The 27,938-nt window shown below is 39.4% G+C and overlaps 3 protein-coding genes across 4 annotated transcripts in view; 2 read left to right on the top strand and 1 right to left on the bottom strand.

The window, feature by feature from the left end:
* Positions 1-8,878, bottom strand: part of LOC145328670 (glutathione S-transferase Mu 2-like) — a 72,747-nt gene extending 63,869 nt beyond the window's left edge. The window contains exons 1-5 of one of the 2 annotated variants that reach the window (XM_080172453.1): positions 8,759-8,878; positions 8,158-8,217; positions 7,375-7,456; positions 6,360-6,408; positions 5,931-6,016 (exon numbers count right to left, since the gene is read on the bottom strand). In XM_080172453.1, coding sequence (XP_080028579.1) covers positions 5,931-6,016; positions 6,360-6,408; positions 7,375-7,456; positions 8,158-8,217; positions 8,759-8,799 — 318 coding nt within the window. In that variant the 5' untranslated portion in view covers positions 8,800-8,878. The remainder of the gene's footprint in view (positions 1-5,930; positions 6,017-6,359; positions 6,409-7,374; positions 7,457-8,157; positions 8,218-8,758) is intronic. The other variant, XM_080172452.1, reaches the window with a different exon arrangement.
* Positions 8,879-11,694: 2,816 nt separating this feature from the next.
* LOC145327469 (uncharacterized) lies at positions 11,695-17,299 on the top strand. Its single transcript, XM_080171016.1, has 3 exons — positions 11,695-15,226; positions 15,345-15,686; positions 15,957-17,299. Exons 1-3 carry the CDS (start codon positions 11,695-11,697, stop codon positions 17,297-17,299), a joined length of 5,217 nt encoding a protein of 1,738 aa, XP_080027142.1.
* Positions 17,300-23,067: 5,768 nt separating this feature from the next.
* LOC145328668 (uncharacterized) lies at positions 23,068-27,296 on the top strand. The gene is made up of 8 exons (XM_080172449.1): positions 23,068-23,190; positions 23,460-23,516; positions 24,085-24,169; positions 24,773-25,457; positions 25,562-25,610; positions 25,692-25,805; positions 26,099-26,222; positions 26,494-27,296. Exons 1-8 carry the CDS (start codon positions 23,116-23,118, stop codon positions 26,499-26,501), a joined length of 1,197 nt encoding a protein of 398 aa, XP_080028575.1. The 5' UTR covers positions 23,068-23,115; the 3' UTR covers positions 26,502-27,296.
* The last annotated feature ends 642 nt before the right edge of the window (positions 27,297-27,938 follow it).

Raw genomic sequence — 27,938 nt, 5'->3', positions numbered from 1 at the left:
CACTGCCGTAGTCATTTGAACTCGGGTGTCTGCCATTTAACCAAGGCGGATACCACAACTTTTGGTGACAGCTGTGTGAGATTACGGCAAACCACAAGTGTAGAGCAGACGCGCAGCTGAGGCTAAGGTACTCCCAGCAGTGAAACTGGCAAAACTGACACAAGCAACCTGAATTACCCACCCTGGATAGCAAGGTCTAACTCTGTATCCGGCAGTTGTGGAAGCGAAACCTAGCGAAAGACCACGGAGAGTGGCGGAACCCGAGCTGCGGAGAGTAGCGAAATCGGACGAGAGACTGCGGAGAGCAGCGAAACTTGACGAAGAACCGCGAAGAGCGCCGAAATTTAACGGAGGATTGAGCGCTCAAGGGCTGAAACAGGCCTGCGGAAGGGCTGAAACAGGCCAAATAATTGCAAACGGCTGAAAATAGGCCAACATTTACTGCAAAAGATAGCAGGATCCGAACCCACAGCGCTGCAGGACGGGACATTCCCTGCCGCCACCAATCGGATTTGGACCCACGGCGCTGCAGGACGGGACATTCCCTGCCGCCGACTGGCTGAAACAAGCAAAATAGCTGCGAGCTGTGAGCGAAAATACGAGTGAAGTGTACCAAGCAGAAGAAAAACTACGTCAACCCCAAGTATCCTGAGAGGCTACAGCGCAGCCACCCATTGAGAAAAACAGATATTATATCAGATTTTATGGATTACCACCCTGGTGTGAAAGCTGAACAATTGATTTATGGGCAGGGCTTGGTAAACAAATTTGTTGTGTATTGTGATAAAGCCAAAAATAGAACCTAGATGTAAGATAACAATGCATTGGTAAACAATCTGACCCCAAACCTACAGCACGACAAATACACCCCCTTATCCCAACGGAAGGGGAGGGGCCCACCATAAATTGAAGCAAATACAATTGAGGTGACATAAGAATAAGCCAAGGATTAAGGAAGAAGCACAATTACCTCACCACCCAGTCACCTCAAACCTGCAGCACCCCCCTCCCCATCGGGGGAAGGACGGCTTTACCCCGTCCCCTCACGCACTCCCCCTTCTCCCCACACTTGGATAAGTCCGTCCACCGTGCGGAGATAGCGACCGGGAGAACGGAGCGCACTTCACGGGTTGCGCAGTGGAGCTCGGGCCGCAACGAAAATTCAACGGACAAAGGAGATAAAGCGGACCAATGAGAGAGCAGATTGAGGGATAGATGCGCGTTTTACCTGTGTGCGCAATCTGATGGCGCGTAGGCGCGTTGCAAGGAAAGGAGATTTCACGCACACACACACACACAGGAGAGAAGCTACTCTATAGCATAAACAGAGATATTTTTAGAAAAAAAAGATTTGCAAGCTCCTCCCTCCTATCTACAGTGTGATAAGGAAAACCAAATCAGTTCCTGACAGCAGTTCAGACCCTCAACAACTCTCTACACCTACCAGCCTACCTTAAAGCTTAGAAGCTAGTGACAAGTATCCTAGTGTACACCTATTTTAGATCTTTGTAGTTCAAACTACCAACCAAGTGATAAACGGTATTGGCTGCTAGGATAGAAACCATAAGTGTAAACCGCCTATAGTATCGACTTAAAACTTAGTGTCCCGCCGCTGAACCTTTGACCCGATGGAGCAGCCACAAGCGCAAGGAGGCGACCAGCTCCAAGGATGGCTCCAGGACAATCCCCAGCCGGCTCCAGCCGAGTACCGCAAGCTGATGTTGAGTAACCTGCCGGAGTACCGAGGACCGCCCAAGCAGTCCTGGAACTCCCACATCCGGAGGCTGGAGATGTCATGGGCGGCTTACCGTGTACCCCCCCATGACACACTGAACCGCTGCAACGCCCTTTTACTATCCCTGGCGGGGCAAGCGGCGGAGATGGCCTCTCATCTGTTTGGAGAGGCAGGCCAAGCCTTGACCTACGAACAAGTCAAGGCCGAGCGACGCACCCAGCCACGCCGTGACCGTCCTGCCAAATGTGAACGTTGCCATTACGCAGGCCATACGGCAGCCGAGTGCAAGGCTGACTGGGACCAGGTAGCCGGCAGGAGACGTGTAGCTGACAAGGGCGCTCACTCAGGGAAGCCCAGCCGGGTAGCCAACATGGAAGGGAGCGCGCCCCCAGCAACACTCCAGCAAGCAGCCGCCCCCAGCGCTGTGGGCCACTCAGAAGGAATGCCGCAGTTTGGGACTATCCCAGCCAGGATCAACGTGCTGGGAGGAGCGGCTGAACCCAACCGGGTTGGCCTGGGCTTCAGCCTCAACCACTTGGGGCCGGAGTTCGTGCAGCCAACCAACATTGCGGAGCCAGAAGTCCTGTGGCCTCTACCATTCAGCCTCAACATGATTGGGCCTGCCAGACCGAGTCCCCCCCCCAGCAAGAGCGGAGGGGCGCTACCCAGCGCCACTGAGACGATGTACGGGGAGGCCCTGGCAGCCGCCGAGCGGGAGAGGCGAGAGGCGCTAGCCAGCGCATCTGAGTCGATGTATGGGGCGCCATCCGGCGTCGCCACATGGGAAGGACAAGAGGTGCGACCCCGCACCCCCAAGCTGATGTCTGGGGCGGCAACCGCCGCCGCCACCTGTGAAGACTGGGGGTTGCTATCCAGCGCCCCCACACTGGTGCCTGGGGCGACAACCGTCGCCGCCACCGAGATACCTGGACCCTGGAACGAGCCTGCAGCCCCAGAGGGAGGGGTGACATCCGTCACCCCCAGTCAGCCAGCGCCACCAGCCAGCAGGGAGAGTCCAGCTATCCATCATCCAGAGCCCCCAGCCAGCAGGGAGAGTCCAGCTGTCCCTCATCTAGAGCCCCCTGCCAGCAGAGAGAGTCCAGCTGTCTACCACCCTCAACTGAGCCAGGATAAGTTAAAATTGACAAATGCATTGTATCCAAAATATTGTAACCCTCCAGCCTTGCCTGTGCCTCCCGCACCAGAGGCTGGGGAGATTGAGATTTGGGGTTATCAGGACTTGCCTGTGCCACATGCACCTGAGTTCCTAGGGCAGGGGAGGGATGTAATACAGGGCGAGCCTGTGCCACACGCACTACAGCCCCATGCCACTGGGCATGCCATGGACGAGGGAAGGGCCACCTTGGGGCTAGGGGAGCCGACGCCCAGACAGGCGCCCGTCGCCTGTCAGTCCGTCATTGGGGAGGGTATCGGGACGCCCAGGGCGTCTAAAGATAACACTCAATGGAAATTTATATCTAGCCAGGAGCAGTCCAGCAGTGTCCAGCCCCAGGAAGCAGTTGTGACCAGAGCCGAGAATCCCCAGATGCATGCGCGAGGACGGTGGCTGTCTGGCAGATTCTCCCACTGGTGGATGGTTCTGTGGGGCCTATTGCTAGCAGCTGTGTGGCCTACAACTAGCTATGTCTTAGTAGGGTGGGACTGTGCCAACCCCACCCATGTCACCGCCTTCAACAAAGAGCAGATGTGTAGCAAGGAGCCGCTACACCAGGAGGTGCCCTTGGGCCATGAGGTACATGTCCTGCAGCAAGTTAAGATTCGGGAGACCACGGGATATAGCTGCCAACTCACAGTGTCCCAGTGGACATTTAGGTGTGGAGTCTGGGGCCACCTGAAGGTGACCTCGGTCCCCACTCTCATGCGGCCAACCAAGATTGACCCAGAAACGTGCCGGGACCTGGCCCGGAGCCAAGTCTACACCCTGCCAGGCAAGACCAAGCCATTGACGTTCCAGCTGAACCACCCCCTGTTATTTACCCTCGATATGTACCGAAATGAGTTAGTGCTCCAGGAGCGACGGCTGCTGGTCAAGAAAGAGACCTACGTAGTTGAGAACGGACGGGTGGAGTCCCAGTCCGACCACCTGACCCTAGAGTGTCCCCAGTCCGAGCTGTCCTGTGTCACTGGAGAGGCCACATATGTGTGGGACCACCTGGGGAGAGATTGCCCCTTGAGGCTGATCCGCAGCCTCCAGCCCAGCCTGGTGATGGATGCGTTCCTGGTTGACCATCAGGCCCAATTCTTCATCAACATGACTACCCCCACCTCGATAGTGAACTGCGACTTTGAGGCCCATGCCACCAACCACCCAGCATTGTTTGTGGCAGCCGACCCGGCCGCTGCAGCGTTACCTAGAGTATCGGCCAGGGACGTGGATGTCCCCCTCCAGGCCCAGATACACGCGGGTTACATCGGATTTACCCTGGAAACTCGAATGAGAAGCGCAGCAGCAGAAGAAGTAGCGGCCAATTGCTGGAAGCTCCAGCAACTAGACCCGGCCCATCCGGTGCATGTCCAGGGGAGCACGTTCTCTATTTTGAGGGGAGATGTATTGCTCCAGCTTACCTGCCAACGTAATAAGTACGTGGTAAGGGAGAGCAATGAATGTTGGGACAAGGTGCCGGTGGAGCCCACAGGATTTGTAGATGCCGTGACAAAAGTGTATAGCGGTCACGCCACCAAGATTCCCTGCTCCTCCACCTACTCCCTAACTGTACACGCCGAGGAAGGGTGGATAGAGCTAACTCCTGCACCTAAGAAGAGGCCGCCCCCGCTGGATACACCCAAGCAGCTGCTGACCGAGCCCTTGGATGACTTTAGCTCGGGAGGATTGTATTCTCAGGCCGAGCTGAATGACTGGCAGCAGCTACTAGCGTTCCCGGCGTATAAGGCCGCCATGCTGACCGGCCTGTCGTATGGCTCATGCATCCAGCAAGGCAGCTGTTCAGCCACCGGAGATCATGGGATCGTGTCCTACAATATTGACCGACTGGCGGAGGAAGGGGAGGAAACCCTGGATGTCTGGGCTGGGTTTAGACAGGCTATTCACGAGTGGGGAGATGGCGCAGCCATACTGTGTCTGTTGCTGTTGATCCTCAAGCTGCTGGGAGACTTAACCATCATCTCCCTGGCAGCTGCACAAGGAGGTGTACGAGCCGCCCTGAACGCGATGTCACAAGTATTCCTGTATCACCCAACCTTGTATCGTAAGGCCTTGGCCAGGGCCAGGCTCACCCATGCCAAGTCCCGGGACTTTTCAGTGGACTGGGATGCCATTCCTATTGGCCGGGAAGCAGCTGAGGAGATGGTATCCATGAAATCAGCCGATAGTGGAAATGACCGCCCAGGCAGGCCTGGGCCGCACTCTGGAAAGCCCCGCGGCCCCTCGGGAGGCCAGGCTGTCGCCCAGACAGTCAACCTGGTAGCCAGTGCCCCAGCCGCTGCCAACACCAACCAGAATGCCCCGTTGCTGACCGGTCCAGCAGCGGCTGCGCCCCATGCCAACCTGACACCTGCTGGCGCCGAGCTACGTGCCCAACAAAAGCCAGCCTCTACCTTCTACCCCACGTTGGGGGCCCATCAGCCCTAAAAATCACCACTAGGATTCCATTGAATCATTATCTCTTGTACATAAAAGCCCCTAATGAGCGGGCCGAAGGCCTCAACCACTGTCGGAAGTCTGGCAGGGAAACCCCCTCCCAGCCTTCCGAGGGGAGAGTTGTGGTATTCGGCAGCCGTGAGCCATGTTCTATGGCAACCCTGACCTTGGTTCGGAGAAGGGCCGAAGGCCCTCCCCCGAGTACTGGGGAAGGGGTCAGCCTGCCCCTCCCTATGCTTTAAAATTAATGATAGATTTTGACAGCCTTATTTTGGTTAAGCTGTATTGTTTGGTTCCCCCACCCTTTCCAGGGATGGGGGATCATTATTGCCCAATCTGATTATTGTATATGTATTTATATTGATTCTGCTTTAGGATTATTTATTCCAATTTGTGTATTTATTGTTTGTTGTATATAACTTTAGTAAACCCCGAATAAAGTAACACCTGAATAGACTCTGTTTATTATTTAGTGATTGCTAGAGAAGCGTAGCTTCTCTATAATATATGTGTCCACATCTGTTCGCACTGCCGTAGTCATTTGAACTCGGGTGTCTGCCATTTAACCACACTTACAGCAACGAAGTCAGCAACAAGATCCAGAAGCATATCAATGTCAGCTTGTCCCTTCAGTGTGCTCCCAGCTAGATTCAACTTTCTACCTGGAAATGAAAGAACACGGATGATTACGTCCAGCAGTAGCAAAGCCTTAAACATAAATATAAATTAAAGTACGTCTATAACATTATAATCAGGGATCTAAAGGGATAAGACAATGGATGATAAATTGACATGCATTCCAAATGATGACAAACAAAATTGTCTCTTTTGTATATTTAAAGTATTGGTTGAAAAGTTTGGACACTTAACTTAATGAACCAATAGTTTGGAATCAACTAGTTAAAATTCAATGAAGTAAAGAGATTTTAAAACTTTGGTACTAGTGTCATTTACAGTCCAATATCCACTCCCTTCCAAGAAAACAATTGACTGGCAAAAAATTACCTAGATGTTTGACAATAGCTTTGCTTTGAGTAATCTTTACATCTTCATCCTAGGAATTAAAAATAGAGTAATAGATTGTTCGTCTACCTGTCTATAAGTCAAATTCTTTTAAACTAGTTAAACCTAATGATTGTCTTTTTCTTTGGGCGCGGCGCCAGGGATCTGAAGGGATAAGACAAACGCCGCTAAATTTATGTACATACCCCAATGATGATGCAAAAAATTACCCCTTCAGTAAATTACAATTAGTGGTTGAAATGTCTGGTAACTCAACTTAATGGACCAACTAATCAAAATTCAATAAAAGTCCCCAAAGTTGTTAAGCCAACGAATAAGTAAAAGTTATTATAAAGCTTTGGGGACTAGTGTAATAAACAGCCATAGGTCCCCTCTCTCCCTGTCGAAGCGAAGGCAAATATATGATTTGTAATTTCTCTTTGACTTTTATGTTAAACTTTTCTGCGAGGCAAAGTTTTCGTATTGTAAAAACATTAACAACATTAAAAAAACAGTGGTTTTGAAACTAGCTTAGAACCAACTCAAGTCCACAAGGATCTTATTATTATTTTATTGATAGATAAACATCCTATTACTTGATGTTGCTCTAGCGAATGCCCAATAGAATTTAGAATCAAAGGGTAGGGAGGGGCAGAAAACTATCCCAAACAATCCCGTAACATATATGAAGCTTCCTAAGAATAGATAACTCAAGTGTTTCAGTAGTTATCGAAATCTTAAGCTACAGACACAAAAAATCTAATCCTAGAACAAACGCAGGAGTCCCAAACGTCGGAGTGTACAAACACAGAAGTGAACACTTAACCTAACCTAAAGAACTTCAGACCATTTTATGGTTTTTTTTAATGCCTAACCCCTGCGGATGCTTATTTGTACATTCTTAACCTAACCTAATTAATAATTTAACACTTCTGCGTTTGTCTAATCCGACGTTTGGAACTCCTGCGTTTGTCCTGGAACCAAAAATCTTACTACTTTATATAATAGGATACTATACCTGATAAAATGGAAGATTTGGAAAATCAAAACCAAGGCCTGTTTTATATTCCAACCAATCAGCCTTACTCATCTGAATTCGTCTAAATAGATTTCGTTAAACTAGCGGCTGCATCAATAGCATCTAGAGGTCCTGGTAAGGTTTATAACTATTTTGGGGAAGGTACCACGGTCCACCATCCTTCCCAGAGAGATAGTACTAAGAGAAAAATAACCTCACCCCCTCCCCTCCCAAAAAAAAAACTTTTTTACTTTTCTTTTTAAAACTAAAATAAAATATTGGAGGTCGAATTCAACCCCTTAAGTGCCCCAAAAGGCGAACCCACTAGGATAAAATATTTTCCAAATTCATTAAAAAATCTAATATAATAAGGCTTGATTTTAGTTAGAAGAATAGTTATTTCTCGCATCGTATTATAAACGGCTTTCCGCGGATATAGAATGTACAATTATAAGATTAAAACCAGTTTTTTAGCCCCGAGGTGCCGAAGGCACGGGCTAAAAAACTGGTTTTAATCTTTTGATCGTACATTTTTATATTCGTAGAAAGCTGGATATATTATAGGAAAGGATTTACTATTTCTTGGATCTTGCAGCAGATTATCATGTTCTCTAATAAAGTGAAACTTGTAGGTGGGTAAAATAACGATCGCATCCCCTTTCCCCATCTAATCACCTCCTACTGAATGAACAAACTGACCATTAAGCTACCTAAATTGACGATAATTTTTCCCCTGTAATAATATCCACATATATTCTACATATATCCATTATTATAGTATACCTGTCTTCATAGTTGATACCACCATATTCCAGCAGTAAACGTGCAGTTTCAGCTAAACCTCTAAAACATCAAGGCTTTCATCATTTAGAAAACGAAGATGTGTAGTAGAAAGACCAGAAATATAAATAGGCTAGCTTTGCTCCTTATAAACATGTTTTTCTTGTAAAAACTATATTATGTAAAATCTAAATTATTAACTGTTTAGTTATGGATTGCTCCATCCAAAATATATAACAGGAGGAATCCACAATTTATTCTGTTTAACCTACCCTAACTATTGTAATTATAGGGCTAGGAAGGACCTAATGACCGTCCCGCAACTCTAACTACTTGGGGATATATCTATGTTTAGCCATTATAGCCAATCCTTAATTGTATTCAAATAATATTGCTTTAATATTGACCTTACCTTATTTTAATAAACGTGTACATATTTTATCCCACTCTTGTTTGGGTTTAAAGTGGAGCTTCTCTTCAACAATAGTAACCGTGTCCGTCCGTCCAACGTTCTTGCCACTAGAGATGCCAGTAAAAAATAGCAGTATAGATTAAGGCTAAAAAATCTTAAATGAATAGAACGAAAATATGCAAAATAACTTACCTGATATCCCAATAGCCAAGAATAGCTACGTTAGGAGACATTTTGAATTCTATAATTAAAACATCATTTCAAATTTTCAATGTTTAGGAGGTTTTTTTTATCTGTCTAACCCTTCAGGCAGGCTTCGAAACCGATCAATATATTCGCTGGATTAGAAGCGTTTATTAGGCATACTAAAAAGTCATGTATAGCATGGTTTTACGGACAATTTTTCACTGATAATAAAATAAAAACATAAAATCAATACCAGTTTTGTTATCTCGTACCTTCAACACCTTAGGGCTAACAAAACTGGTTTTAATCTTACAATTTTTCATATTTCAGGGGCACTTGAGGAGGGGGAAGTTGATTTCGACAACCCAATTTTTAATTTTAGATTTAAAGAGAAAAAAACCATAGAGGGCTATAAATAAGTGACTTTTAATATATGTGTATGACACATAACTGTGAGCTGGAATGTTATGAATATCTCTAACCTGCCGGGCACAGGTTGCCAGCAAACCTGGCAGGGACATCCAGTTAAAAAGCACAGCTGCCGCCGCTGAAATATTTATTTAGAAATTTTTAGTATAAAATTTACATAGAGATTAAAATTTGCTGGAAAAAAATGTTCTTCACTTCAAATTTAAGAAAATTATAACTGTTTTTAAGTAAAAAGGACATTAAAACAAGGGTTGTTAAATAAAAGGGTGAAGGAAGCGAAATATCCCTTTGACTCACTTATAGAGGGAAATTCTTGTTAAGTTCTTGGATTTTAACATATGACTTGAATTATAAGCTAAAGTGTACAATTTCTTATCTGCATAGATACACACAAAACATTGTTAATAATAAAAAACAAGTCTAGCAGCTTTATAACTAGTGAGCTAGGGAGATAACTTTGAACTAAACAGCTAGGGGTTATAATGAAATTTTATCATTACACTTCTGGTGCAGTTGGATGTTTGCAGGAAGGGAGGAGACATAGGGATATTTATTACAACAGTCCTCAAAGTTTTAAAATAACGTTTTCGTTGGCTTAACAACTTTCGGGACTTTGGATTGGTTGGTTAATGAAGTTGAGTGTCTAAATGATTCAACCACTAATTGTAATCTACAAAAGGGGTAATTTTGTGCATCATCATTGGGAATGCAGGAATGTGCATCAGTTTATCGATCATTGCCTTTTGATCCCTGGGTGTTTGTCTGTTTGTCTATCAGTGTATTGTATGCATAATCCGCGACGCGTAGACAGATAGATTCAAGTATGTGTTATGTTTTTATGTTACTTGTTCTAGGCTATTTTTAAACTATTCCCCCCCCCCCCATAGATTTCATTTTATTGTCATCCCGTCACCCAAAGAAAAGTAATTAGAAAAAATACACTAAATGGAAAAACAAACGAACATTAACACTTGTAGAGTGTCAGAACAACTGAATAAGCAGAATATTAATCCTTACAAGATACTGTTTAAGGACATACTTACATTTTTAGGATTATACAGATGCTTAGCTTATAACATTGTACCTTGTTGTAATAGAAAGCAGTATACCAAAAGTCAGATGAATCGGACAATTTTAACCTACAAAAATTTGATTTCAAAAAGTAAAAAAATCATCATGTTTTAAATGGACGTACGGACTTTCTGAAAACGATTATATAGTTGCTGCGCTCTCTAATGCGTACCTAACTGTTATAGGAATCACCATGCAAAATTTGAAATCGATAGGACAAATCTAAGTATCTATCCTGTTTAAATTAACGGAAAGAGCTAACCGTTACGGACGTACGGACCGAATCTAATTATAGAAAAGATACGCTTTAAAATATAAACATTTATAGTCTAGATACGAAGACACTGGAAAATACAAAAACAAGGATGGCAACAGAAAACAGTAAAAGTGTCTAACTATGACGTCAGAAAAAATTAACAATTGACCAATGAGAAGCCAGTATTCACAATGGTAAAATATATAGCGGCCTCTCATTGGTTAATTGATAATTTTTTCTGACGTTGTATTGGAAGTATAATAGTGTGATGCGTTTGTGAACTCGAACCTTTATCCTTTTGTTTTCCTTATCATTAATGTCAGTTTGGAAAGCGGTGAGATTCAAATGTTCATAATTGGACGCGGCATTCAAAACAATGCTTGCGCATGGACCATAAACAAAGCGAGCGTAGCCATCTTTAATCTTTCTTTCAAAATGTGCGGATTATCTGCGTGATAAGAAAAACCATGTATAGTCAGAATTGTGGTGTTGTCCGTACTGAAAAATACCTTTGAGTGCTTCCCGGCTTTACAGGAACAAAAACTTCGGTAAGAATTCTTTCTTTAAGCATTTTTAATGGAATGGAGTGAATTTTAAAAGACGGCAAATTAATCTTTCATTTTTACTTAAATTAGACCAAGTAATTAATTTATTTTTGTATCAGAATATTTTAATCGTAGTCTATAATGATTTTGTTTATGAATTTCAAACTCGTATTTAATTTTGATTAATTTTAAGCAAAAAGTAACTCTAACATTTTATATATTTTAAAATATAATTTCGAAGTCACGCAACCTCTCATAATGAATATTTACTTTATTAAAAAAGACGATTGTTCCAAATAAGAAAAGATTTATTCTCTTTTACAAGATTTATTTTATCATGTGTTTAACATTTTAATATTTGATTATTAATTTTGTTATTTTCTATTTCAGCATGACCGTTTTCATACAATAAATTGTATTAGTAACTATGCTGGTTTTGTCTCTTGTGGGAAGTAGCAGGTTTCGTACGTTTGTACGTAAAGATCTGGTAAACGGCCAGCCAAATGCCGTTGTACCGAAACAATGAAAACGGTAAGAAATCCAGTCAGCCAGTCAAAGCCAGTGACAGTTACCGTATGTGTTGAATGTGAATAAAATTCTACACGTGACTATAGTTGTAATCAGTGTTAACAAAAGTGAAAATGGCACCTAAAAAGACTAGGTATGAATTATTGTCGGGCAGATTGCCTATGGCAGTTGAAGTGATAACCGAAGAGTTAGACAGAGTGATGCAGGTAGTTTCAGACACCGCAGACATCAATGTTAATCTCGCCAAGGAATGCATCCTTGTCCATGATGCGAACCTAAATCTGGAATGTACCATGAGCGGTCTTCAACAGCTGGATGTGTTAATCCAAGATGATATTAACCTAAAGGATTTTTATAGTGACGTTATCATGGCACGAAAAAACTATAGCGAGTTAAAACTTACATTAAGTGCCATAGATGAGCTAAGAGCGATAAACAATGAGGTCTTAGTTCTTGGTGATGATCTTGCAGCTCACAAAAACAGTTTGCAACAACGTTGTATGCAAATAGTGAAAGTTATTAAAGGTGATTATATACCTTTACCAACTAAAATTATTAGTGATATGACTAAACTGATGGAGACGTTGGCAAAGGCTAAGCAAGAGCCTGTTACGCCAGTCTCGGGTGCCTCGGTAGATCCTATGCTGCCGTCATTTGGCGCCCAATCGTTTGCTGCTAGTCCGATGTTTTCGTCTCATGGGTACATGCCACGCCTAGACGAAAAACTCCTTCCCAGCTTTGATGGGCAAGAATCTTCTTATGCGCAATTTAAGGAGAATTTCCAGAAGCTTACTACTGGATATGAGCCCAGCTACCTGCAGATGGTGTTAAGTTGTGAACGAGTTATGAAGGATAAACCGTTGAGGCTGCAGTTGCAACAGATTGCCACGCATGCAGCGCAATGGACATATTTGGACCAATTGTTCAAATCCAGAACCAGACAGATGTTGTGTATATTCAACAGCTGGGACAAGAAAGGTAAATTGTCCGAGAGCGGCCAGATTGTTAGCGCTCTTGCCGAGTTCTCAGGTGCCATCAACCAGCTCGAGCAGATGACCAAGGCTGATGGTAAGGATGCAGTTTCTACAAGCCAATGGCTCACAGTTTTATTGTTGGAGATGTTATCTAAGAAACTGCCAAAAGAGTTTCAGGATAAGCTCGACCTTGCACTTGGGAGCATGGACGTTCCCGACGTGCCTAAGCTGCTGGATATACTAGAACAGCAGCGTGGCGCATTATTGATGCGTAGCAGCCACGGCTTGGACACGCCGTCCAAGAGGAAAGGTAATCCTGCCGCAGCTGCGGCCGCCGTAGGTAAACCTGGTACACCTAGCAAGTTCAAGAAGAAGCAGTCCTGTCCGTCAGACGGCTGCAGTGGAGATCATTTTTTGTTTAAATGTTCGAAGTTTACAACCATGTCTGTTCCAGAACGGAAAGATTTTGTGATGAAAATCGGCGGGTGCCTTTTATGTCTTAATAAAGGGCACCGCGCCTCAGAGTGTCCGCGTGCTGAGAAGCTTGGAGGCTGCAGGATCAACAATTGTGGACAGAAACACAACTCCCTCCTCCATGAGTCCGTCGCCCAGGTTTCAGCTGTGTATGAAGCGCCGTTTTTGGGTGAGAATAATTACATGTTGATGCTCCAGAAGTTGGACGCCCTGGATGTCTACAAGAGGAAGGTGCCTGTGTCTGGGATGTGGGACACAGGTGCCAACCTCACCATGGTTACACAGTCTATTGCCAAGAAGTTGCAGTTGCCCTCTACTGGACGTGTAGCTACCATTTCAATGGCTGATGGCAAAGTTCAGTCATGCCCAACAGTTAAACTCTGCCTGGTTGACCGTAACAAGAACAAGCATGTTATGGAAGCAGCTGTTGTGCACACAATTGGACATACAGATGGGCTGCGCAGCATGGACCCAGTCACCGCAGCTGCTCTGTTTGATATGAGGCCACAAGATTTTTCATTGGTCAATGGACCACTTGATATTCTCCTCGGGCATGTCACGCCCACGACGTTCCCAGCGGCGGATAAACTCATCGGCGAGTCAAGATTATACCGCAGCATTTTTGGTACAGGTTTCCTTGTTGTTTCAGCCGATGGAAAGCCTGTTAGCAAGCCAGTTGTTTGTAAAGTTACTAAGTTGGAAGTTGCAGCTATGGACTTCCTATCGTCGGAGGCGTTAGGCGTGCAGCCGCCGCGGCTGTGCAGTGGATGTACGGGCTGCAGGCATTGCCTGGCACTTGCGTCAGGCAAGTCAGCCGTTGATCAGCGAAAACAGGATCTGATAAAAGAAGGTTTAACATTGGATCTTGTGAAGAAAGAGTGGACGGCAGCTTATCCATATCAGCTGCCAACACATACGCTGCCGAACAATTCGAGGCAGGCGTATAATATTGCGCTTCGTGATCGCCGGCGCATGATAAAAAACGGCGAATATGACGTGTTCGTGAAGGTGTTCAAGGAGGCGGTGTCCCGTGGGGTGAACGTCAAAGCCACGCCACAAGACTTAGCATTTGAAGGGCCAGTCTATTTTAATTCAATAGTGACGGCCTTCAAGGATAGTATTTCTACCCCCTTGAGAATCTGCGCAAATTCTAGCTTGACCTGCAATGGTACAAGTTTAAACCATATTATGATGGACGGCCCACCACCTACCTACACTTTGTTTCACAATCTTATTCGGTTCAGAAGTTACAAGTGTGCCTGTGTGTGTGATGTCTGTAAATTTTACAATTCTTTGGCGGCCACATATGAAGATTCGCAGCTGAAGAGAGTGTGGTTTGCAGAGGATGAACATGCCAACCCCGAAGTTTACTTGACCAAAAAAGTTAACTTCGGGGAGAAATTGGCAGGCGATTTCGCCGTCACAGCCCTGAGATTGACAGCACAGATTTTTGGAGGGCGCAGCCGCCAAGATGTTCATGATGTTTATGGATCTGAATACGTCAAGGGAGCAGAGGTAGTTGCGAAGCAGGACCTGTGGAGAAGTGAGCAACAACCTACCGGTTCCAAATTTGTACTGCATCAGGATGCTCCAGCTATCAACCTGGAGCAGTGTACCTACATTGATGACCATACTGGCGGTCATAATAGCAAGCCAGAAGCCGTCAAAATGGTCGAAGAGTTGAAGGAAATGATTGAACCTGGCAACTTCAGCTTTAAATCAGTTATTTATTCTGGAGATGATGTTGATCCTGTTAAGGTACTGGGCATACAATGGGCCCCCAGAGAAGATGTTCTTACTTTACCTGCTCGGGTGAATCATGGCGCCAAGATAAAGGGCCGAAAATTGCTGGAGGACCTTGATCTGTTAGATTTATGGAGAGCCATGCCAGATTGTGTAACGAAGAGAGAGATTTGGCGGGTCGTACAGCAATTATATGACCCTCTTGGCCTTATGTGCCCACTACTCCTGAAGTCCAAGCTTATACTTCGGGAGGTTTGCATTAGTGGCGTATCATGGGATGAGCATGTGCCTGCCAAGCTGAGAGATGATTTTGTTGACAGTTTGGCCGACAGGGCTAAGCTTGCAGAAGTGCCATTTCAACGTTCTTTAGTTCCTGATGAGCCACTGGGGCTCCCAACTATCATTGGGTTTTCTGATGCTTCAAGTTCAGCCTACGCAGCCATCATCTACCTACGTTGGCCAACGGCCAGAGGCTTCGAAGTGATTTTATGTAGTGGCAAGAGTCGTGTGGCTCCTGTTAAGATTGAGTCTATTCCAAGACTTGAGTTGTTGTCATGTTTATTAATGGCAAGATTGGCGGATGCAATTTAACAGTCATCGTGTGAGTGAGATCCAACAGCTGACCAGCCCAGAGGATTGGCGCTGGCTTCCTACAGATCAGAACATTGCAAATCTTGCCACCAGAGGTGCCTGTACCATTCAAGATGTTTCACCAGGATCCAGGTATCAGGATGGGCCTGAATGGCTGCGCCTGGAACAGGACCAGTGGCCTGTAAAGACGGCGGGTGAAGTAAATCACCCCATCCCAGAGGCTGAGATGAATCAGCGCATGGTCCGATTGAAGTGTATGGCCGTCCAGGTAGTTGATACTGATTTCTGGAGAACTTTAGCACGACGTACCTACAGGCAGGCACGTAAAACTATGCAGGCGGTGATCAGAGCTGCCAACTGTTTTAAGTTGTTGCTTGTTAAGAAACGAGTTCCGGCCAGGCAAGAGCCGATGAATGATTCGGTTCCAGCCGGACAAGAGCCAACGGGAGCTTCGGTTCCGGCTGGACAAGAGCCGATCAGTGTTGCGGTTCCAGCTGGACAAGAGCCGACGGGAGTTTCGGTTCCAGCTGGACAAGAGCCGCTAGTTGATTCCAAGTTTTATGGCAATCACACTTTTTCAATTACCTACCTAGATGTGGTGTGTGATTTATTCCTGGCATCATACAACCAGGAGAAGGAGATGGTTATGGAGGCTGAAGGTAAATATGATAGTCTTCAACCTTATTATCACGAGACTGAGGTGTACTGGCCTATCGTTGGTAATAATGGCTATTATTCTGTTCGTAAATTCAGAGTCCTCAAGATGCGTTCCCGTGGGGATGAGGCCTTGGAGGCAGCAGCCGAGGGGAAGAGAAAGCTGTTCAAGGATTCCCCTGGCCTTATTTTGATTGATCGTCACAATAACTTGGCCAGACTGTTCCTACAGCAGGCCCACGATGAACTTGGCCATGCCGGTCATAGAAAAACTTTGGTACAGAGTCGCAGGTATGCTTGGATATCACGTGGCCGCCAGGAAGCTATGAAGGTTGTCAAGTCATGTTCCAGTTGTTGTCTAGAGTATGCACGTCGTTCAGCCCCAACTATGGCAGACGTCCTGCCCGACAGGTTAGAATCTTCAGTTCCATTCTTCCACGTTCACCTTGACCTTGCTGGCCCGATGGAAGTTACAAGGCCTGGAGTCCGCACCAGGAAGAACCCAGCCAAGTACAAGGTTTGGTTGCTAATTGTTTGTTGTCGTTTTACACAAGCAGTGTTTATTGATGTTCTGCTGGATTACAGTACTGAGGCTGTCATTATTGGCCTCAGAAAGCTTCAAGCATTCTACAACATGCCCAGAGTCGTGACTACTGATCGCGGCACCAATTTTCTTGGCTCGAAAAGAATACTTGATGAAGTTATGAAGAAATCTGATGTGAGTTTTGAATGGCACCTTGTACCGACTGGCGCTCATTCGTATGTAGGAAGTGTTGAGCGCCAGGTCGCCATGGTCAAGCGTGTCCTCAATAAGAAGTTGTGTGGAGCCGTTGTCAATCACAACGAGCTGTTGCTGCTGACTGCTGAAACTGCTAGAGTTTTAAACTCTAAACCCTTGAGCTATGCTACACAAGGGAATGATGTTAATACGTTCGAGACCGGTGCCAGAGATCGAATTACACGCCGTTTAAGCCATCTGGAGGAGCTGACTAGACAGTTCCATGAAGTCTACAAGCAGCAGCTGCTGCCTGAGCTATTGCGCACGGTAAAGTGGAGGCGCAATCAAGTTCCGCTAAGCGTCGGAGATGTCGTTCTTGTTGACGGGTGCACCAACTTGGTTAAGAAGTATCGCCTCGGCAGAGTTCAAGACGTACGAGGCGGTGGCCGTACAGTTGTAGCCCGTTTCAAATTGTCCGATGATGTTGAAGCCACGGATAACGAGATTTCTTCAAGACGATTGTTGAAAGTAAACCTACCCCAAGATGATTCCCAAGACGATTAAGTATTTTTAATAGTATCGTTCTTATCGCGTATTTTTTAAACTTTCAACAATTGCATATTTTTTTAAAATTTATAATTGACGCAAATTTCCTTACAAATTCGTTTAAAATTATAAATGAGCTCAAAATTTTATTTCCAACGCATAAAACTAAAGTTTTCTATTCGAATACATAAGTTTTCTTTACAGATTTATTTGATCGGGACCTGGGATTTTTTCGCGTAAAAAATCTTAGGTACGTATTTTTTAATTTTGGATGCGAAGCATTATTGTCGTTTCTTGTTTAACAGACGTGAAATATGATATATACAGATAAGAATAGAAATGAAACACATTTGATCATTTTAAAAATATCTTTTTATATTACAAGCATTATAAATAATTTAATATCAACTATATATTAAGATTATTATATTTTATTTTCGTTCTGAAGATTACCTAAAAACAAAAAAGCAGTAATTTTATGAACATAGCAGATGCACTTAGATTTGTTTTTGAAGAATTTAGCCTAATAAGACCGCTATATAAAGCGTACGAGCTCTGTTTCCTCGGCTGCACTCTTTACATAACGGCAAAACTAAAGCTTAAGAAATATTTGATGATTTCAAAAAGATTCTTTTGTAGCTTCTTTGATTCCTTCTTTATTTGAAGATTTTAACTTTGGAACATTTTTCATTCTATCTTTTTCAGAAATGTTCGTGAATTGAGCCCCGCGCCAGGAATCCTGTTCACGGTTACACAAAAAAGAAACAAAACATAACCATAAACAGGACTCGTCGCACGTGGCATTATTATAATTGTAGTGCGTCGGTTTGATCTGCAAGCTTTCGAGGTTCAGGTTGAACTGAGGCCCCAATTGCTCTTAATTTTAAAAGACTGTATAAATAAGTACACGGAAAAGCTTATTATCTATTCAGCCAAAGAGAAATTGCCAAATAAACACTTTTTTGAGACTTTTCTTTTACTTTGAGCTTAATTTAAAATTCGCATATGCAAAAATGCAATTTTACTTTCATTTTGATGTTTTATTGATGAATTAATACAGTTCTTTTATATGTTCTTAGATATAAGAATATTTTATTTTGATGATATGTTTAGATTAAGGATAATTTTACTTTATTTGATTATTCTGTTTATCTAGATTTAAGGATCGTTTCTTATCTATCTTTTACATAAAGATTTGATCGAAGAAAGATTTATGTATGCATTTTCACTTTTCTTTAGCAAAAAATATTTGTTTGAAAAGAAGTTTTTTAAGTAATTATTCTTCTTTTATTAAAAAAGTTTGAATGAATTATTTGATGATTAATGCAGATTATGTTTAGCATTAAGTTTATTTTAATATTGAGAATATTATTATTATCATTATTATTGATTAGGTACCTAATTAAAGTTTGGGTACTTATTTAAATTATTATTATGTATTGCATTACATGGTCTAACAATTTCAAATAACCATTTGTTTATTTCGAAAAATTGTGAGGCCATGAGAATAAGTGTTATGAGTGAGTAGTGAATGTGTAAGCTTTCAATGAAGAATGTTTTATTTCCTATTCCTTTATTCCTACATTTTTGTGGAATTGTGTCATTTGTGTTAGTGCGAGTATTCATGAATATTACTACTAGCAAATTTGAGGCCAAAGGGCCAAAATTTAAAACTCTTGTAATTTATGTGGTTTTGAATTGTGACTTTTGTGGACATTGTCTGCACACAAAGTTGAAAATTTGAATAGTGTGGTGTTCGATTCCCCACTTTCAGGCGGGTGTGTATTGGAAGTATAATAGTGTGATGCGTTTGTGAACTGGAACCTTTATCCTTTTGTTTTCCTTATCATTAATGTCAGTTTGGAAAGCGGTGAGATTCAAATGTTCATAATTGGACGCGGCATTCAAAACAATGCTTGCGCATGGACCATAAACAAAGCGAGCGTAGCCATCTTTAATCTTTCTTTCAAAATGTGCGGATTATCTGCGTGATAAGAAAAACCATGTATAGTCAGAATTGTGGTGTTGTCCGTACTGAAAAATACCTTTGAGTGCTTCCCGGCTTTACAGGAACAAAAACTTCGGTAAGAATTCTTTCTTTAAGCATTTTTAATGGAATGGAGTGAATTTTAAAAGACGGCAAATTAATCTTTCATTTTTACTTAAATTAGACCAAGTAATTAATTTATTTTTGTATCAGAATATTTTAATCGTAGTCTATAATGATTTTGTTTATGAATTTCAAACTCGTATTTAATTTTGATTAATTTTAAGCAAAAAGTAACTCTAACATTTTATATATTTTAAAATATAATTTCGAAGTCACGCAACCTCTCATAATGAATATTTACTTTATTAAAAAAGACGATTGTTCCAAATAAGAAAAGATTTATTCTCTTTTACAAGATTTATTTTATCATGTGTTTAACATTTTAATATTTGATTATTAATTTTGTTATTTTCTATTTCAGCATGACCGTTTTCATACAATAAATTGTATTAGTAACTATGCTGGTTTTGTCTCTTGTGGGAAGTAGCAGGTTTCGTACGTTTGTACGTAAAGATCTGGTAAACGGCCAGCCAAATGCCGTTGTACCGAAACAGACGTCATAGGTAGACACTTTTACTGTTTTCATGGCAACATCCATAAAAGCGAAGCACTAAAACGGTAGGACAAACGGACATTAACACTTGTATAATGTCAGAACTGAATAATCAGAATATAAATGTATAAGAATCATAGCAAAATTGTAAGTAAAATTGTTGAAAAATTGCTTGATACAGAATAATGTTTATGGACATAATAACAACTTTATGATTTGATTATAGAGTTGCTTCGCTTATAAAATTGTACTTTAATTATAGAAAAGCTTCGGTTTTAAAAAAGATTAAAGGCCATGTGTGTACACTACGATTCTTTCAAAAAGATAATATGCAAATATTCAAGACGTTAGTCCCTCTAGCTTTTAATCAGGTTATAATTGCTTTGAATCTGAAAGATGTATATTGAAACAACCTAAAACAATCGTATAAAGCATTTCTAAAAAGCACAAATCAGTAGCTCTACCCATTTCAGAAATTTGTGCTACATACAAAAAAAATCACGACTTTACATCACTAATACCTTTTCATTTTAAGAACTTTTGATCATATTAAATTTAGCTTTTCATTAAAACTTAAATCTTTCATCAATGTTTTAGTTTTAGTCAAATGTTGAATGTTAATGTTAATATATTTTTAGTCAAATGTTACTTTATAATCAATTTTCTCAGTCCGTCTGTAAAGCTAAGTGGGAAATGTGCCTTCGGCACTTCGGGGCTAAAAAAACTAGTTTTAATCTTATAATTGTACATTTTATATCCGCGGAAAGCCGTTTATAATACGATGCGAGAAATAACTATTCTCTGCTTTCATTTAAGATAGACATATGAAATTCATGGCAAAGATTCCCTGTACCATTAATCATTTGATATATAATTTACTTAGTCCGTTGGTCTGTCGGTCATGCACCAAAAGAAATAGATTATTTCTCATACAGGTTTCATAATTTTATATAATATATCGCATGTTTACTCTTTTTCTTTTTTTATTCCTATGGCAACTGAAAATCTGCTCAAAAAATCCTTTGTCCGTTTATCCATCCATAATTTTTATGTGCTTCGCTATATTTTTATCATTTTTCACTATTCATTACTATTTCTTTTTATTTCATTCACACATGCACCTGAATTGAATATTTTTATATGACGTAAAAACTGAATAAAAGACAAGCAAGTATAATGCCAAGGCAGCTAAGCAAATGTTTTAAAGAATGTTATAATGTGTAGATTAATGCTAAAGATAGAAAAGAACATTAAAGAAAATTTAACCACTTTTCATTACATAAAATACCTATTAAAATAAAAGTTTACCAATTTTCATTGTATTTATTGAAATTAAGTCACAGAGTCACCAAGCTTTTCGTTTAAAACAAGAATGTGCAGGTTCATAAAATTTAACAAGAAATATTTGTAAATTAAAATACTAAATATAATTTAAAAGATAAAAAAAGAAAATAAAAATAAGGGTTGGGCCGGATACTTTTTTGGCCAGATACCGGATATCCGGCCGATTATTAATGCCTGATATCCGGTATTCGGCCGGATATTGAAAATGGCCCAATATCCGGAAAATTACCAGTTATAAGGTATCCAGATAGTTTCAATATCAGGTATCCGGCCGGATATTGGGAATGTTCGGATTTCCGACCGGTTATCCGACAAAACCGGATATTCGGCCCTACCCTAATAAAGATGTATTATTTTCACTCAATACCGATGCAAAAAATATCTTTACATGAAAGTGATTAGAAAAAAACATTCACCTATACACAAATCTTTCAAAAGTAAGAGTATCAAGGAGAGAAATGGAAATTTTTGACTTGGTGTTGTTAAATTTATCTGTGATGCAAACCTTAATCTAAAGCATATTAAATGATCATCTTTAATAATTATGATCATATTCAATTTTAGTACTACAAATAGCATGAAATAAACTGACATGATATATACAACAACTAGCGGCTGCTCTCCTAGCATCTAGGAGCTATGTATTTGAAGGAGCAAGGAAAGTAGCCTAAAACTGAACTGATATATAAGAATTGAAGAGACTTAAACCATCCAGGGCCCTAAAAGAAGCTACCAAAAAATGAAGAAATTAATCTGTTTAGTAGTTATCGAATTCTTAAGTTACAGAAAAAAATTACCTATAATAGGATAATAATATAAAGTGACGAAAGCTAAGCATTCTAAAATAATATATGCTGTATTGAAAGAATAAAAAAAGAAGAAGTAACACCTGTTTTCTTATAAGCTTGGCCCTAGTGGCCACTTAAAAACAAACATATTTTTTTTGACAATTGTTTTTGAATACATAATTTGAATATTTATGAATATGGGGGGCTAATTAAGGGCAATAAGGCAGACACACCTGTAGTAAATGATTTAATGTTTACCAACCTTACAAAGTCGTTCACTAGATGACCAGCAGGGGTAAGTGCTGCTCATGTTTATTTTTTTAGTTTTGTCAAGCAAAAGTATACAAAAAAAACTTTGTAATAGAGAATCTTAAAAAAATTAAACTCAGGTTACATTTTATTTTCTTGGATTTTATTTGGTTAAATGTTTTATTTTCAGATAAGTTTATTATACAAGTTAAAAATCTTTTCATTCTTATTGAACATTATTATTATTCTTTTGGATTTTGAATCTTCAATCAAATCTAAATATTTTTGATTTTATTTAACATTTTAAATCTTTAAACCAGGAATTAATATTAATTGTATGCATTTTATATCTAAACCAGTCATTTTTACAAGGTTTGAAAATTGATTTTTAAAAGTATAATTGAACAATTAGAAATTCTAACCAAAAACACGATTAATTGATTATTTTTTTCCCTTCTTCTTTTTGATGACTTTTAGAATAAACAATTAAGATTTTTAAAACTAAATACTTTGAATCAGATGAATATTTTTTTGTTTAAAATTTTTCACTTTATCCCACCTGCGAATTACGTTGGTGTTTTCGGACAATAAATTAATTGTATATATGTATAACCAGACAACTATCTGAATCCCCCTGTTGGGGACCTCTTTCCTCTGCTAGCAAATTGCTTCCTGCTCTTTTGTAGCGACTTGGCTGTGTTAATACTCACAACGCTATTGGTTGATTTTCAAAGATCAAATTGAAAGTCGGCACAGGGTCCTCGGGAAGGGGGATTGCAGTTATTTAACCCCTTTCCCCACTAATTTTTCACTCTAATTCTAGGACAACTAGTCCTCAGTGTGAATAGGCATGATAGGTGGTCAACTCTTGTGCAGTCTGGCCTCTGCAAGCCTGCTTCTGGTCCTATCTATACAACCACATCAGGTATTTTCATTACGGCTCCAAATCAGATTTATTACTGCTGAATTAGAACTGGTTCTAATCTGACCTTGGATCTAAAGAGATAAGACAATGACCGATAAATTTATGTACAATGCACATCTCCAATGACAATACACAGATACACTAAATTACCCTTTCTTTAGATTACGATTAACAAACCAATTGAAATCTACTTTAATAAAGAAAGTATAAAAATTAGATCTTCTCAATATTTTAAGAGTTTCATATCTTCTTATCTCGTAATGATTTAGGTTCATGGTTATGAGCCTTACCTTCCCAAACATGATGTAAACTCAAGCCTTATTAAAGTAAGTAATATTACAACTTTAAATAATCCATCCGTCCGTCCGTCCAAAACGCTTAGCCCTTTCCCCCGTTAATTTAGGCAAGTTATAGTTGTCCTATCGATTTCAAACTTTGCATGATGATTCCTGTATTATTTTCCTTTCACAATTAAGAAAGAATAGCAACTCTATAATCGACACCAGAATGTCCGTACGTCCATTATAAACATGTTAATTTTTAACTTTTTTAACGCCAAATTTTTATGTGATATAATCATCCGATTGATCTAATTTTTGAGTACTGATTCTTATTACAATGAGGTACAATATCATAAGCTAAGCATCTCTATAATCACATCCTAAAAATGTCAGTATGTCATTAAACAGATATTGTTTAATAAGTTTTGAAACAAATTTACGTACAATTTTGTCAACACATATATTAATATTTATCATATTCAGTTTTGACACTCTACAAGAGTTTATAATTGTCTGTTATACAGTTTCAGAGCTTTGCTTTTATTGATGTTGTCATCCTTGTTCATTTAAAAATTAATTTATAATAAAATATGAATACTAAAATTATTATCAGGTTTTAGAGAATGTAGAGCCAACTGACTTTTTAATAGTTGAGAAGGAGGGAGATGTCTATAGATGCTCTCTTCTTGAATCAGAAGGTAACATTTATTATATTCTGGGAGGGTGCAGACATTGGGCTGTTTATTACACTTGACCCCAAATCCTTATATTAACTTTTTTCTTATTAGTTGGCTAAACAACTTTTATTAAATTTTGATTCGTTTGTTCATGAGGATGAGTGTCCAAACATTTTAACCACTAATTTTATTCTACAGAAAGGGTAATTTTATGTATCACCATTGGGGCTGTACATCAATTTATTGGTCATTGTCTTATCCCTTTAGATCCCTGTATGATATTACACTTTTATTCTGATTCCTGGTGTGGGTTACATTAAACCCCTGAATTTTTTATTTTAGTTTTAAAAATAAAACAAAAAAAATATTTTTGGGTGGATGGGGTTCATTTATCTTTAGGTGATTTCTCTTGGGAGGGTGGTGGTACTCTCCCCCAAAATAGTTATAACTTCTTAGGACCCATACGAATCTTCTTAGTAACGTTTAGTTAAGCGATTAGCGAGTTCCTTCAGTACAGACAAAAACACACACACAGATCCTATTACTTATATAAATTTTTATTAAAGAATTTAATTGCTATAGGTTTTTCTTATGAAATTATTTTGATTTTATTTGCACAACCAGAATCAGAAGGAGATGGTCCTGTTCTAGATTACTACACAATATGTAATTGCACTGGATGTTCTTGTAGTTCTTCGGATCCTTCATCATGTTCTTGTACTGTCTGTAACTGTTCTACTGTTGGTACAACTACAACCACAACAACTACTACTACAACCACAACTACAACTACAACCACCACAACTACTACAACAACAACTACTACTACAACTACAACCACCACAACTACTACTACAACTACAACCACCACAACTACTACAACAACAACTACTACTACTACTACAACCACCACTACTTCAACTACTACAACTACAACCACAACAACCACAACTACTACCACTACAACTACTACTACTACAACCACAACCACCACAACTACTACAACAACAACTACTACTACTACTACAACTACAACTACAACTACTACAACTACAACCACAACAACTACAACTGCAACTGCCACAACTACAACTACTACTACTACTACCACAACTACAACTACCACTACAACAACGACAACTACAATTACTGGAAGTACAACTACTACAACTTCTACCACCACTTCAACAACAACTATTACAACCACTACAACTACAACAACAGAAGAAGATAAATGTGCTAATTGTAACTGTAATGTGTGGATGAATCCTGATGGAAGCTCTGCTACCCAAGTTTTAACATCACCTGGGTAAGACATTAAGACATAATAAAAATCAAAATTATTTTATTTCATTTATTAATATTTTAACAATTAAACATATTTATGAGCAAGTCTAAAATGTATTTCTTTAGGTATCCAGACCAATATGCCAATAACTTGAATTGTAGATGGGAAATCAAAGTAGGTTTTTAATTTAATTAAAACATATTGATAATAATTATTTATTACATAAAACTCAAACTGATAATTGTAAAATTTTAGACAACAAAAGATGCCAGAATCACAATGGTATTTGACAGCTTCAATATTGAGTGGTCCAAGAGTTGCACTGACAAGGATTACCTCTTTGTTGGAGCTATTGCAAAATACACAAAGGTAAATATATACTCTAGCATAGTTATCCTTATTTAAAGTAACAGGATGTAAGACTGTCTGTACCAAAGGATCATGCTAACCTCTGAACCTTTATGGCTTTCCTATTTATTTTCCTATATATTTCTATTCTATTTCTATTCTATTTCTATATATATTTCTATTAATTGACTTTTGTTAGATCTGTATAGCTGTGTTTAGAAAATGTGGGTCTATAAAAGATCTATTTCTTGTAAACTTTACCTTATGTTTTATTTACCAAATATTTTTAAACAAAACTAATATTTTCCTTGTAGGTAACCCTTTGTGGATCTAAACTGCCCAGCACATTCAAGATCAAGTCCAAGAGTAACAGAATTATTGTCAAGTTTGTTTCTGATTCTAAAGGAAGAAAGTCTGGTTTCAAGGCTCTCCTTGTTGGTAAGATTATTTAAAACCCTAATACTAATCATTTTAATACAAAACAAAATTATTAAACATTAAGAAGTTGTTCATGATATTTTTTATATTAATACCTTTTATTAGATACTTGTTAGAATCATTATTTTCAAAATCTACATCTGTTAGCAATAAAATCTTTTTTTTAAACACATAAATATAAGGAAAAATCCTTTTGAGTTTGTTTACTAAAAGTTTATTAGAATGAAAACATAGCGACATAAATTTATTTTTAATTTACCAATTATTTCAGCTAACTAAATGAACCAAAAGTAGAAAATCCAAATGGTACCATCCAAAGAAGATGAAAAATTCTGCAAAACACAATTTGGCTTCTGAGTTTAAGCCCATTATATAAATATATAAAACAAAAATTCATTTTAGTATTAGTAATCAATATTCTTTATTATGTATATTCCAATTGTATGTAGAGCTTTGCTTAGTAATCTGAAATTGCCTCTTCTTTTGAACTACTATTTCAAGACTTTTTTAAGTAACAAAATTGATCTCATTTGAAAGACTGGTTACCTATCTAGTGAACTATCTGTGACCAGTATTGAAATTGATATAAATTGTTCTTAAAAAGTAAATTAAGAGACTAGTTATACAAGATTGTTAAACACCGTTCTACAGTTTTTTTTTATATATGATATATTGTATTCTGTATAATGTACTCTGCTTGTGTCATGACATTTGTTAATCTGAGCTGTGATACCAAATTATTTATCTAAATATAAATAAATAATGTAAAATTTAGTTTGTAAGGGACTGCACCTTTCTGAAAATGATGTTGTTGAGTCAAGTCCACAACTCTTTCATTTAATCATAAAACGGTACAGAAATGTGTACATCATTTTCATTTCATTCCTATTTTCAATTTCTATTCCTTTTTAAAAATAACTAACTTTTTCCTCTAATCTATCATTCCCTAATGTAAATATGTATCTTTAATGTGCTATCAACCTATTTATTGGATATGCTACTTTATGCTTCAAAAATTTAAGATGTACTTTAGTATGTAAGGATCCATAAAATAAATATTTTTTGTAAAAAAAATTGTTTTTCTTATTCTTTCATTAAAAGTGAAAATTATGCCATAGATAGCATTTGACATACAACATGAGGACAAATTTTGTAAAATAAAACATTTTGGATGAGAACAGGAAAGGAGTGACAAATTTTAACAGTGAAAGTTGAATAAAAAACTTTACCAATAATTAATGAAATTGATAGATATTGATTACCTTTCATCAAGTAAGAATTAGGTAAGAAAACTGTGGATCAAAAATATACTAACAATTATTTTGATGAAAATAGGTCAGCAAAGTGTTTATCAGTAAAAGTAGACTAAAGTCTTAACCAAACATTGTCATAAAATTAATAGAAATTGATAAAATCAAAAAAATAGATATTCTATTTCCTTCATTAGTGGCTGTGCTCCTAGCATTCAGGGGAAGTTAGGGTACTAAGATAAGATAAATCTTAAGCAAGGCCTAGGATAGGAATATCAAAATTTCATTGCAGATGCACAAATATTTGTTCTAATTCCATCTCATAAATATGAATCCATAAAATATAATGATTTAAATAATCATTAAATGAAAGCTATTTATTTTTTTTATCTTAATTTATAATCCATAGGCTTTGTTCTATGTCATAGCAACAGTTATTAAGATATGTAGGATCAGGTGTTCACTA

Source organism: Acartia tonsa, chromosome 9, assembly GCF_053477335.1.
Source record: "Acartia tonsa isolate MP-2025a chromosome 9, ASM5347733v1, whole genome shotgun sequence".
In the NCBI taxonomy this organism is placed as follows: Eukaryota; Metazoa; Arthropoda; class Copepoda; order Calanoida; family Acartiidae; genus Acartia; species Acartia tonsa.
This window is presented reverse-complemented; position numbering and strand designations above follow the sequence as displayed.

Excerpts from the sequence above, each read along its gene's own strand:
- LOC145327469 (XM_080171016.1), top strand. The coding sequence starts at position 11,695 with ATGGCACCTAAAAAGACTAGGTATGAATTATTGTCGGGCAGATTGCCT. Across the intron at positions 15,227-15,344 it reads CGCAGCCATCATCTACCTAC|ATTGGCGGATGCAATTTAAC; the intron begins GTTGGCCAACGG and ends ATTAATGGCAAG. Across the intron at positions 15,687-15,956 it reads ACGTACCTACAGGCAGGCAC|ATGTGGTGTGTGATTTATTC; the intron begins GTAAAACTATGC and ends TTACCTACCTAG.
- LOC145328668 (XM_080172449.1), top strand. The coding sequence starts at position 23,116 with ATGATAGGTGGTCAACTCTTGTGCAGTCTGGCCTCTGCAAGCCTGCTT. Across the intron at positions 23,191-23,459 it reads TATCTATACAACCACATCAG|GTTCATGGTTATGAGCCTTA; the intron begins GTATTTTCATTA and ends GTAATGATTTAG. Across the intron at positions 25,458-25,561 it reads CAAGTTTTAACATCACCTGG|GTATCCAGACCAATATGCCA; the intron begins GTAAGACATTAA and ends GTATTTCTTTAG.